Source organism: Betta splendens, chromosome 12 (assembly GCF_900634795.4).
Source record: "Betta splendens chromosome 12, fBetSpl5.4, whole genome shotgun sequence".
NCBI lineage: Eukaryota > Metazoa > Chordata > Actinopteri > Anabantiformes > Osphronemidae > Betta > Betta splendens.
The window spans coordinates 9213383-9226189 of NC_040892.2; the positions used below are offsets into that span (position 1 = coordinate 9213383).

General features: G+C 49.0%; 1 protein-coding gene across 7 annotated transcripts in view; it reads left to right on the top strand.

Moving 5' to 3' along the window:
- The window catches only part of LOC114866485 (netrin receptor UNC5D-like), a 138302-nt gene that overhangs the window by 93109 nt on the left and 32386 nt on the right, over nucleotides 1–12807 (top strand). For 4 of the 7 annotated variants that reach the window (XM_055513660.1, XM_029168272.3, XM_029168273.3 and 1 more), the window contains one exon: nucleotides 4644–4844. In XM_055513660.1, coding sequence (XP_055369635.1) covers nucleotides 4644–4844 — 201 coding nt within the window. Of the gene's footprint in view, nucleotides 1–4036; nucleotides 4167–4643; nucleotides 4845–12807 lie in introns of those variants that run through there. The other 3 variants (XM_055513657.1, XM_055513658.1, XM_055513659.1) reach the window with 1 other exon arrangement.

Genomic DNA, 12807 nt, shown 5'->3' on the forward strand with positions numbered 1-12807 from the left:
TTCCCCATTTAGCCCTGCCACGGATCATACTTTCATCCCTTGTTTTATGTCGTGCACTATACTGTCACCTATCCAATAAAGGCCAAAGTGCCAAAATGTCCCCTTGATAGAGCTCTAATCTGCTGCCGGGCTCTGGCTCAGTGGGCAGAGCAGGTTTTTCCACTAATCACAGGTTTGGTTGGAAGCCGAGTTCCTTCTGGCCACATGTCAAAACTTCCCTGGACAAGACACTGACGCTCCAAGTCGAAGCATGAGAGGACTCTGTAGCTGGCAACACAAGATTTAGATTTCAGATTATTATTTTCGTGTCAAGGTGTCACATATGGATGTGTGGATTTGTGACACGCACTATCACCTACTGACAAGCCGCATGGAAGAGCGAGAACAAGCCGAAAGACAAAATATGCAGCGACACTTGCAGATTAAGGAGCGATTTTATTATTAGGCCAATGCATTTGGGGATTTTAATAGAATACTTGTGCAACCAAGCTGATTGACTAATGCATTTGCGTTTGGCAGTGAGGTAGCGAAGACACCATCCGTTGAATGTGTGCTGCCTAATCTGAAATAAACCGCAGCCTGTTCTAAGATCCAGGCTCCCAAACACTGGTGCTGCCGCAGCCCGACGGCCGCGCGAGCGCTCGTTCATCCCGATCGACTGGGCCGCGTGTTCGCGGAAGCGGAGGACCGCTCATGTACAGCTGCCGCTTTATTGAGCAAAACAAATCAACGGCGAGTCCAATAACGCGGATCGGAACGCGGGGCGGATCGGAGCGCGGGCCCGCGCGTCCGCGTGCGCGAGGCCGCGTCCTGAGACGACAGGCGAGCGCTCGCCATTAATATTTGAACAAAGCGCTCCGGCGTCGCTTTCTGCGGCGGCCGCGCTGTTTTTAGGAGGAGCGCGTCGCCTGTGTGACTCCCGTTGCAGAGAAATTGCAACTGCTGTGGATGTGGGGGCTTCGGGCGCTTCTGCAGTCTGACTGATGTCACTGTGAGACTTGCCTGGGGACAGGAATGAGAATTACCGAGGAGGAAACACAGATGTGATGTTAAATAATAGTACACAGCCCGGCCGTCGCCCGCTTGCCACCGCGCATCCAGCCCTGCTTCGTTTTCCGTTGGGCGTGAGTGAGATGCTGTGAGCAGCAGCCGTGTCCGTCCAGCTGGTGTGCATAACGCGCGGTTCCGAAGCAGTTCATTAGCTGTCAGCTTGTCGGTGGAACACCTCCAGCTGCACGCGGATGTGTTTTGATGCGGCTGAACGGCGGGTTGGGTCGGGCGTCCGTCTGCGCGCTCGGCCCGTTCGCCGCTACGCCGGGAGATCAAGCAACCCAATCTTTGCCTGCCTATCTGGCCCCCCGCGGTGCACCTGTCATTCACAAATCTCCTCAGCCAGGGAGGAAGCGAGCGCGGGGGAGCCGCGAGCGCTCGGCGGCCAAAAGTTGGCCGAGGAGCCGAAAAGAGGCGCCTTCGCTTTTGGACTCGGCAGGTTTCGAAGCGCTTCCTGAAAATGCTGAATATTTTCTTTTTGACTTCCTGCCGTGCACTCAGTTGATCCGAACAGATGCTCCCCCAGTGCTTCTCACTATCTTCAACACCCACCTATCATCTGCTTCACCAATCTCCCTCCACCCCCATCTCCTCTGCTAGCTTCACCTCTGATCCACAATCTAGACTGTCCATCTGCTACACGGATCTGCGTCAACGCTGCCTATGAAGGCACCTCACTCCGGGCATATATAATTAATGCAGCATTGTCCATTGCCAAGCTGTGGTTAGTCATATATTTACACAAACGCATTAGCCTGAAAGTCGGTGTTTACACGAAGGCAAAGACACAGAGCAGCAAATGAAATCCACCAAATGCTTCCCCAATCCAGCAGCTAATGATGCACCTTATTTCCAAAAACCTGTTGCTGAAATGTCAACATAGTGAAGTAATTAAGAAATAATTATGCCACCGACTCTTAATTAAAAAACGAAGCATTCATTAGTAGAATTGTTTGTTAATTCATGGCTATGCAGCTGCGTCTAGCTTATTTTTGGTGAATGCTACTTAGTTAAATCAGCTGCAAAACCTTTTGAGCTTCCGTCCGTTTTTTTCGCCGCAGTCATAGCAGGTATTAAAGCCGCGCGTTCGCTTCTTTCGCGCAAACATCGTCCTTCCTGGCCTTGTACCTTTTGGACGCTTGAGCTCGTGCCTTTGTGGCAGTGAGTATTTGAATTTGATCTGCGTCACTGAGCAGCATTTGCGAAGAGCCACAGAAATGGCAGGCACAAAAAAAGCACTTTGCATTGAAGCCCAACAAAGTGGAGAGAGCAGTGGTGGTTAGTGAATGTATCTATTATTGTCACAGCCATTATACCTCTTTCACACTGATGCTAACATGTTTGTTTTCTCTGTAGCCGAACAACTGGTCACACCTGTTTACCAGCGCCCCATCACCACTGTATGTACTTTACTGTAAATTGTACTGACAAACAAATCCTTCAATGCTTAAGGACACGTACTGTAGGTGGCAGATGGCATAAAACAGCAGCAAAGGCAGAAGGTTTCCCTTCCGTCGCACCTGCGCTAGCCCGGATGCCCCTGCATTGATGGTGAAAAGGTTCGGGGCTATTTACCGTCCTGACAGCAACCTTGGCGTTTCTCGTTTGAGACTTCACTTCCAATGCACCTTGCTGTGGCTGCATCAGTAGTTCAGCCCATTCAGGACTTGACTGTGATTTTAAGGGAGAGGTAGAAGCTGCAGGAAGACGAGAGGAGCTTGAGCACCCACCTGACCCCCGGTGCCCTCTGGCCCGTGTGTCACTACCTCGCTTTTTGTTGGGCGAGCTCCTGCTTTAACATTTATCAGCCGTGTGGTGAACGTGGAGGAGAACTTGGCTTTCGGTCTCTCCGAATCACAGTGAGCGTGCTGGAGCGCTCGTCATCCCCCTCTGTGTGAAACAGCCTGCGCTACCACCCAGAGGCTTTCCCAAATTAGTCCGGTCATCTTAGGGGCTCGTCCCCACTCGTTGCCTTCAATTTGCCACTGCAAGCTGCGAATTTATTGTACTGACGCGGGAGAACAACACAGAGCCATTGCTTTTAATTTTGCATGTGAAGAGATGGAGGGTTTGCCGCACTTGAGGAAATGAAAACGCCTGTAAGCTCTCTTGCGTGTCACATCACAGCTGATGGAGCATTAGCAGACCGCCTGTGTTTCCAGGGTTGAAGTTTGTTTGTGTGAGAAAAAGAGAGAGGATAACTGACAGAGCCATCGCTCAGCCCTCTGGCAGCGATATCGTGTTTTCCTCTCAGTCTGGTCTGGATGTATCTGTGGCCCCTTATGTGTTATGGTTGAGCCGAAGCATTGGTTGTAGATCACTGTGAAAACTGTGAAGCGCCGGGGCACGGCCGACTCCTGAATGACAGCGGCGAAGCGTACCCAGCACAGATATTGGGCTTTGGCTACGTCCTGGCAGTGTGGAGATGAATGGCGAACTGTGCCATGCTGGCCAGGAGATGGAAACGAGCGGAGAGGGTTCACAGTCTGCAGCTACTTGGAGCCTGGTGTCGTGACAGCGGGAAGCGTTTAGCTTCCAGAGGGGCATCCTAGTGTTGGTCAGCTGTTCCAAGAGCATAGGTGATGGCCTGCTCCTGCCAGTGCCAGCCCCAGGTTGGCTGCTGTGATACTAGCTCTAGCTCTGATGTTAAAGCCTGTAATGCTGGCTGCCGTCGAAATCGAGGTGTTGGACACAGTGGCATTGAAGTGTCATGTTGGTGAGCATTAGTATAATACCTGATCTATTAGCAAATGAGTCATTGCGTGGACGGCCGTGACTTGGTTTGACAGCTGTGAGCGCCCGTCTGTCACGGCTTCAGATGCGCGCTCACGCCCGTGCTTTTGCATCTGCCGCAAACACAAACGCGCCGTGTCGACGCGCCGCGTGCAGAGCAAATTGGAGCACTCTGTACAAGAAAAGCTCGCCCCGGGCCAGTCATTTTGAAATTAAAAGCATGCCTCTTTGTTCAGCCTCACTTCCAGGAATGAGGGAGAGAATGCGAATGCACGTGGCAGGGGGGGCGCAGAAACCCCGAGCGGGAGCTGTGATTTTCACAGCCAGGGAATCGCACGGTCTTTTATCTACTCCCCTCAATCAGGAGACGTCCGACAGGAAAGGTAGGAGGATTAGATTAGCTGGAGAGAGTGGGCTCCGTAGGCCTGATGGGGCTTTCACGAGGGTGTAGCCATCGCAGTGGAGAAACGTGGATGGGTTGCTTTCTCTAAACCCTCCACTAGCAGGAAAGAAGAGAATTCCACGTACGAGGCAACACACCTCAGGAGATAGGAGTGTGTTGTCATGGAGTCAGAAACTGAATCACCAGACTGTGATGTCAGTGGATTGTGTTTACCCATAATAACCAGCTGCAGCCGGACACTAGATACATACAAAAACTGGGTCTGTGGCTGATGAAGCTAACAGCTAATGGTAGTTTAGCATCAAAATGGAGAAAAAGTTTGTGGATTGTTGTGTGTTAACATGAAAGACCACAAGCAAAGCAAGTAATCTGAGGAAAGTGCTGCAACTGTAACATAATTCTGCTCAATATTTCCCAGATCCCCAAACGTCTCATTGGATTGTCCTGTCCTTCTCAGGTGCCCGAGGTGAATCCCTGCAGAATGGTGGCACGCTGCCCCTCTTCCTGGAGGAGCCCGTTGACGCCTACATCGTCAAGAGCAACCCCATCAAGCTGCGGTGCAGAGCTCAGCCGGCTCTGCAGATCTTCTTCAAGTGCAACGGCGAATGGGTCCACCAGAGCCAGCACTCGCTGCAGGAGCACACCGACCTGGGAACAGGTACCGCCACCGAGCAGACGCTTCACGCTGGACCTCCTCCAGCCAGAGATCAAGTCATAAGAATCAACTTCGAACATGGGTTTTGTAACAGCGCCTGCAGCTACATCCAGCCCTTTAGTGCCTGCTGTGTTTGATTCTTCTGATTTAAACTGAAATGACAACGGTTAGGCCGTGAGAGGCACCTACTTGTTCAATTTTACCATTCGACTTTGAACCCAATGGTGCCTTTTGCTGATGCAACTTGCAGAAATGCACTTGTTGTTTTAACTTCAAAATGAATCCCTTCAAACCACAAAGATATTTTTTTCCCCTTTTTTATTGCACCATCTCACAATGGGGCATTATTACTGTATCACATTTCCATTTATGTTTACACAGCAAACGTAATTTAGTTTTATTTCCACGGGCTGATTCTTCCAGTGGGTTTATGTCCTTTGTAAGATTTATAATGTTAGTCTGAATTGGTGTCACCTGATTTGTTTTGTTTGGTCTCACTGTGCAAAACATTAACGCATGCACCAGTCAGCCCATAATTACTCCTGGCTTTGCATTGAACGTTTAATTGGATTATAACTTGCGCTAAGACGTTGTGATGAAGGTGAACTGTTTACGGGCCTGCTTTAGATCCTATTAGTGCCACTGTGTTGATGCCTCACCAACACATGGTGCCAATCAGTATTTCCCTCCTCAGAGTTAACAGTGGAGCTTTAAATTTTTACTACGTCGAGTCATAGCTCTGTTCCCATCTGGCTTCCTATCGCCCATTCATATCTGTTTCCACCGGGACGGACGTAAAGGAGCAAAAGCACAGGAGGGAAGCCGCCGAATGAGGGAGGAAGAGATAAGATCCACCTGTGGTAACGCTCTGCCTGGGAACTTTCTGGGGAATGTTACAAAACAGGACACATACGCATTTGAATTTTCATGTATGTGATTTGTTTTTAAAAAGAAACCAAGGCGTGGCCTGTGAACAGTGAAAATGTTCACCTTCAGGTTGTTTTGGAGGCAGCTGGGTGCAAAAAGGAAGTCGTCTGCGCACAAATGCACCTCCACAATTATGTTGCGTAGTTGTTGTGGGAGTTCTCAGCCAGTCTTTGTGTTTGCTGTCTCCCAACACTTCAGACTGCTGCTGTAGCACTTGCGCTCCAAGCTGGGGTGACGGTGTTAAAGATAGACGGGCAACTCCTGCAAAATGTAAATTTAATGACGGCTCAAAGAAGAGTCGCACTGTTTTTGGAGACTCTGGCAGAAGCTGTTTATGTCACCTTGTGACTTGATCCTTCTGTCAGTATTATCCTTTATATGTTGAAGCTGTGGAGTGTTTTCAGCGTTTCCATTCCACTACAGCTAAAAAAAGCTTTTACTAAGGGTCAGTTTGCATTTGTGTCTTTGTCATTTCTGTCTTTTCCTCAGTGCATATCCTCATAATCAGACACAGGGGGAAGCTAATTGAAAATGAATGGCGCAGATTAAACTGCAAAATCAGTAGTGGCCCCTCTGGCGTGACTTAAAAATATCTGCAAACTGTCAACAGCTACTTTATTGGACGCTGCCTCGAAAAGGAAAAAAAATATGCGGAGAACAAAATGTTAAAGCCAATATCTGTTAATTTGTAAGAAGACTGGACCTGGCCATCTTTTACAGCCCACACTTGGATGTGCCTTCATGTGTAAGTGACAACTTGCTTCAAATGTTCAAAATGCTTAACACTTAATTTGTGCCCGTGTCTTTGGGAGTGTTACATCGATTTACCCCGTATGAGAAACTCTCCAGGCCTCTTTGTGTGAAGTGATTCCTGTTTGTTTGGCCAGTAAATACACAAGTAACACGGACCCTCGATTGTCTTTGAAGCTACAATTGTAAAACGAAGGTACTGATTCTAGAACATAGAGCATCTGTTGTATCCGACACAGCTGGAGTCGTTTTCTCAAGGACAGTGAGCCACGCTACCTGGTGGCATTGGAAAAGATGATGGATCTCATATTTTTCCTCCGCCCTCTTCTGAGTGCTGCTGGCAGGCTTATACAGATAACGCAGATAAGTGATTGATTTACTGATTGAAGAGTCATATATCGAGGAGTCAGTCCCCCCCAGTGAGTGGGTCTGACATGTATAAGCATTTCCTTGTGTTATAATATTGTGTGAGGGCCTTGAAGGGTGCCCAGCATCACGATGTGCGCTTCCGCCGCGTTTGTATGCGCGCGTGCGATCCAGAGGACTCCTCGGGACCTGACTAAGGATTTAGTGAGTGTGTCTGAAGAAGCACCGGTGGACTGACATGCTACACACTGAGAAAATAAATATCCGTCCTCCACTCAGACACTTCTGCCCGTCGATCCAGCCTCGTCTGTAGGAGGCGGCTGAACAGCTGTATCTCAGCGCCAGCTATTATGGTGTGACTCAGGTGGAGAATGGCCCCTGGGTTCAGCGGCGAGCAGGGGGCTGCAGCTATTAAAGCAGTAAGCTGTGAATTAAATGCGGGCGGACGCAGCAGCGCATACCTTAACATTGTTTGACCGGTGGGTTTGAGGCGAGGGACGTGTCTCTGTCCAAAGGCGGCCAACTCAGCTGGGGGGAAATAATTCAGCTTTGTGTTGTGTTGTTTGTCTCATATTTAGCTGGAGCTCTGCTTCGCCCTCCAGGAAACACGGTGGCAGACAAGGAAATGTAATGTAGACATGAAAATGAAATACCCACGGAAGTGTCTGAGAATAACTTTTGCAGCTGTTGCCATAAGCATGAGAAGCATCCACTCCAACTGGAGCCGTGTTGTGTGGCAGAAGAAAACAGATATTTCTAAATATTGCTGTACTTGCAGCTCATCTTCTCTGAGCTAGTTCCACTTGCTCAACTTTCAGTGACAATGAGCAAGTGTGAAACCGTAACACTGAATAAAATGAGGACAAGCCTCTGAATTTTAACTAGTGTTACGTTTCTCTTTTATTATTTTCTAGTATTAAATGTACATGGTGTTGAATGAAATTCAAGTCTTTGGTTTGTCTCCTCTGGGCTACTGTAGAAGATGGCAGCCTTTATGAAACGGGCCACCGGCTAAATATCATACTTCACACTTTAATGCCACAGACGTGTTTAAGTGTGTAACTTCGACCGGTTTATTTATTATCTCACACAGAGCGTGAGGATTGAAACCAGACGCCGTTGTCGTGTTTAACGTCCAGATAAACTGGAGGTTGTAGACTCTCTAATGAATCCTCATTTATTATCGTTATGCCGTTATTAGGAATAATAACACTGTTGTGCTATGCGAACCATTAACCGGGCGACGGTGTGCTGTCGGCCTGAAAGGCGTCGCATCCATCAAGGCTATCAACAAAAGAAATGTTTCATGTGATAAAGGAGGGCTCAGAAGAGGGGAAAGGAAAGCCATTTCTCTCACTTTCAGGTGATTTGATGCTTTCTCTTTTATTGTTTACTTCTTTTTTTTCCAATTTGAGTGAAATGGGTTGAACGAGGACTAAGGAGCCGCAGTGGTTGATGATTACAGCACATTACAGGCCGTTGTGCCAAATGTCAAGTGAGCTAAGACACAAACATTCCCTTTTATACTCATTTTAACAGTATGAGGAGGCTTTGGCGACGTGCAGGGGGTTGGAGGGGTGCAGGAGCTCCCTGACTGTGCATTCAATAATGTAGCTTCACTGTGCGACTCACTTTCTTTCCATCTAAATGTTTTAACACTTGTCCATGTACTGCCTTTTTTTTAAAATTAAAGTTTCAAAAGCTAAGGTGACTTTCAGGTTCGAAGCGGGGTTCGTCCAGCTTATTCTTACACATCCCACGCAAATGCATAACATTGTGCACGGTCAACAATGCACATACGGGCGTTTAAAAAGGCCCAAAGCGGTGTCAGAATGCGATTCCTGCTGTGTGGCCGCCTGTGACGGGATAACGAAACGCAACCAGCGCTGGGGCTGCAAGGCAGGAAACCTTTACAGATCAACATTCGACTCCTCGGCCCGTCTCATTACTGGTTCACACCTTTTCCAACAGCTGTGGCAATCACAGTGGCATTTTGAAAATAGCTCGGGAAAAAACAGCGGCGAGAGTTTCTCCGAGTGGGAAATAATGTTGTTTGAGCGACGCCGAGCGCGGAGATGAGAACATAATAAGGCACGACGAGTGTGCAGCCGAAGGCGTTTAAAGAAGAAATGAAAGTGCAAAGTTGGAGCCGTGTCGTATCTCCTGTGTTATTATCCAGTGATACACTCCATGCAACTCCTGCCGACGCCGCATGGTCACGTCGGGTCGTAGCTAAAATGTCGCTCTCTACCAGAACAAACGCGTGAGGAAGATTTCCTGCTGGTGGGAAAAAAATAGGTGGGATGTGGACGTCTGCCTCAGCAGGGGGTTCCATGGAGATCTGCCTCACTGCCTTGGATTGTTACAGGCGTTTAATTACAGTCACATGTTTGTAGCGTTGGGAGCGTTAGCATTCTGTAATGCATCCGATTTTAATTTACCGCCGTGATTTACGTACTAAAATCACATCCGCTTTGTTCATTTAAAGCGTTTATTTAGGTGATTCTCATTATTCCTGCAACTGGTGCAGCTTTACGCCCAAAGATTAAGCGTCAGCGGGACGAGGCTGTTCTGGGCACGTGCGTGACCCGGATCACGCTTGGCTTCGTGCTGCCTCGTGCGAGTGATGCTAATCAAGTATCGCATGGTGTTTGAATAGATGTTAATGATATGTACAGTAGGAGATCAAGGAGGGTCTTTGTCTCAAACTCTGACCCTTTAGGAGCCACAGGAGGGTGTTTAGTTCGGTGTATTGTTTTGCAGGTTAGATTTCTTATTTACATTTATAGATTTCGAGTTATTGTACATTGTAGTTTTTCTTATTGGACCAACAGCAGGAGACAGTATGTAATAGTCACATAGAAGCTTATTGCTGAAGTGCATCTGTTGAGACATAGTGGGACTTTGAGTAAGTAAACTCAGTTTACAGTGTCTTTTCACTTTGGATATGAAAAACGATTTTCCACACATTTCTAGAAGTAATTTCGAGAACTGCATGCGTCGGTTGCAGGTTTTTCCTGTGGGGACGTGTAACCGTTTGAGTGAAAGTGTAAATCTGTATTGAGTGCACAACAGAGACTGGATCTTAGGATGTCGAGCAAATGCGTTTCCTGGCTCTACAAGCGTCAACATCTGTCAGTGGTGCGTGCGAAGCCGTGGCTTCGGCGCCCGGCGGATCCAGGTCGGGGCCGGACCGTGAAACGAGACCGATCGGGGCAAACGGGGCCGAGGGCTGCTGTTGAACGCGTTTCAATTTAGCTTTAAAAAGTCGATCGATGCCGCCGCCGCTGCTGCTGCCGCACGACGCAGTGCAACAGCTTTTATTTCCTTATGCCTTCGTGATTGCTAAGCCTTTTGATAGACCACAGCTGGATGTTTCAAGTAATCGTAGCTGCCCTGATTTTAACCTTCCTCTGAGAAAATAGCCCCCACGGATAAACTCCTTATTATTTCAGAACTAAATCCAGTCCTCACAGGCAGAGTTTGAAGCTCACCTTAAAATTCTAATGACAGTTGCTGTAAACAAAACGGTTTCCAGTTTGGCTACGCCACACGACCCATCGCAGATAATGACTTTATTTTTGTCTCCGCCGAAACGCTCAGAGGAATAAGAGATAGCAATGAGTGATAGAACTCGAGAGATTATTGAAGGACGGTCGGAGAGAAGATGAGAGAGGAAGGTGAAACAGAAGAGATATCTGCGCCTCCAGTCTTCAGCTGAAAGGATGATACTCTGATGGAGAGATAAGAGAAAGGGGGGATAAGGGAGAAAGAGGACACTGCAAATGGAGAGGATGAAAATGGATATGGTGCCGGTTGACTTGAAAAGGGGGGAATTGCACCTCTTGCAGATTTGGCGATGGAGAGATAGCGGCCGAGGGAGAGCGTGTGACTCCGGAGTGTGTGGAGGAAGTATGGATGTCTCCTCCTGTGGATGCGCCGTCAAAGCCTGGCTCCACTGTTGTGTATTATGACGCTGGCCATCCAGTGAAGGAGACACCGAGCGGGACAAAGGAAGAAGGGTGAGGGGGAGAGCGAGACGCCTCCAAGTCTCCCGGTGTCACAGACTATTAGTTAAAGTAATGGAAGTGAAACAAATGAAGTGGCCCACAGAGTGAAAGCTACTTGCGTATGCAAAAACGGGCTCCTAATAAGCAAGCACATGGTTTTTGGATAAACATAAACCAGGCCACTGGGGGAAACACAAATAAAGACTTGCAGCATTTTAATGGATGAATTATCATGAGTTTTTTTTTTTTCTCTTTTAATGCACAGAGTAATGCGTCCCTTTTGGTTCCAGGATTAAGTATGACACACACAGCTGGGACCAGACTGGAGATGCTGCTGGGAGCGTGTTCCGCTTGTCTAGCAGGGTTCGTCGTCGCCTGGCCCTCAGCCAGCCCTCGCGGGCCCCACATGCCGGGCCGCGTGTCGCCACGTCACATCACACAAGCGCTGCCCCGGGGCCCGGCTCCACATCGGGCGCACGCGCTCATGCTCCCGCGCGCGTCCACCGCGCGAGGATCAGGGCGACGGGGACATTCCGGACCCCGGGTCGGATCAGGTGCCGCTCGCGGCTGGCACCTCTCGGCTCGCTGTCGGGGCTTTCGAGAGAGGAGACAATGGGCCAGGAGACATCAAACCGCGGGATCGGTGCCAAAGACGGAGCAGGAGAACGCGAGCGCCGCGGGATGATAGGCGAGCGGTCTGTCTCTCTCTCCTGCACACAGGCCACGTTAGAGACATTAAAGGGATGATTGATTGAAGGCGCGGGCGGCTCCGCGGTGAGCTCTGTTGTCGAGGCCTCGTGGCGCTCCGTCGAGCGCTGCTGGCGTGAGCCTGCAGAAAACAAAGAGGCGCCGCGGGACCCGCTCGCGGGGGGGGAGCTGAATGGATGCTCGTCTCCCTGAAAGCGGAGAAGCGGCCGCGCGTCTCCGAACATCAACGAGCCGTTATTGGATAATTCCTCCAACTGTGTCATCTCGGCTACTTGGAAACGGGCCCGAGCGCTTTGATCCCCGCATATTGAGATGGGACCTGGGAGGCGCCGTGTCTTTGTGATTGCTCTCCTTTAAACAGAAGCCCCCCGCCTCAGAACGAGCTCACATGGAAAAGCATCCACCGTCGCCCTCGTGAAATATGCTTAAGTGGTCAGAAGAAGAGCTTCAGGAGCGAGTGTGCGGAGACGGAGCTCACTCCAGCCTGCGCGAGTCAGTCTGAGGGCCTTAACAGGAATAGTCGGCTGTTGGTTATTCATTAGTTGCTTCTATTTTCATTAATAAGGATGAGCAGGTTTAATTGTGAAATAAGACACAACGCTCGTCGCCGCCGCGCTCAAGGCTGTTGTCACAATCCAGTAGTGAAATAGTTTATCGGAAATGAAGGTTCAGAGGTTCATTTTTAACAGTTGCTGACACTTTTAGGTTCTGATGTGGGGAATTTCAAACCGCTGCTCTGTGAATTTGAACATATTCACTGCCCAGTTCACCGAAATCACCCTCCTGTGACTTTAAAGAAAAGCTCCACGCTAAAGCTGCCTTTTCGGGATACTCAATTACATGCACAGTCACACTATTACACTATTGATCCTGCTTTTCTTCTTCAGTGTTTGTAACTACAGAAGGAAAAAGTCTGTCTCTGGGGAAAATCTATTAATTCTCTCCTCTGGAGGTTTGAAAAGTGAAGAATCGCGCCGCTTGCTTGTGTATATTCCTCAGTAAGAGACATAACATTTGACAAAAGTTTTAAAGCCTCGGGTGCATTTCTGAGACGATTCAGATCCATCTGCCGTCGTGTCACGAAAACCATCCGTGTCAGATAAGGAGGCCAAAATAAAACCTGCTGCAGAAGCAGCCACGCTCCGTGTAGATGCTTAGGGGAGGATTCGTGCTCCCCACCTCCCACCTAGAGCTGACGAACGCGG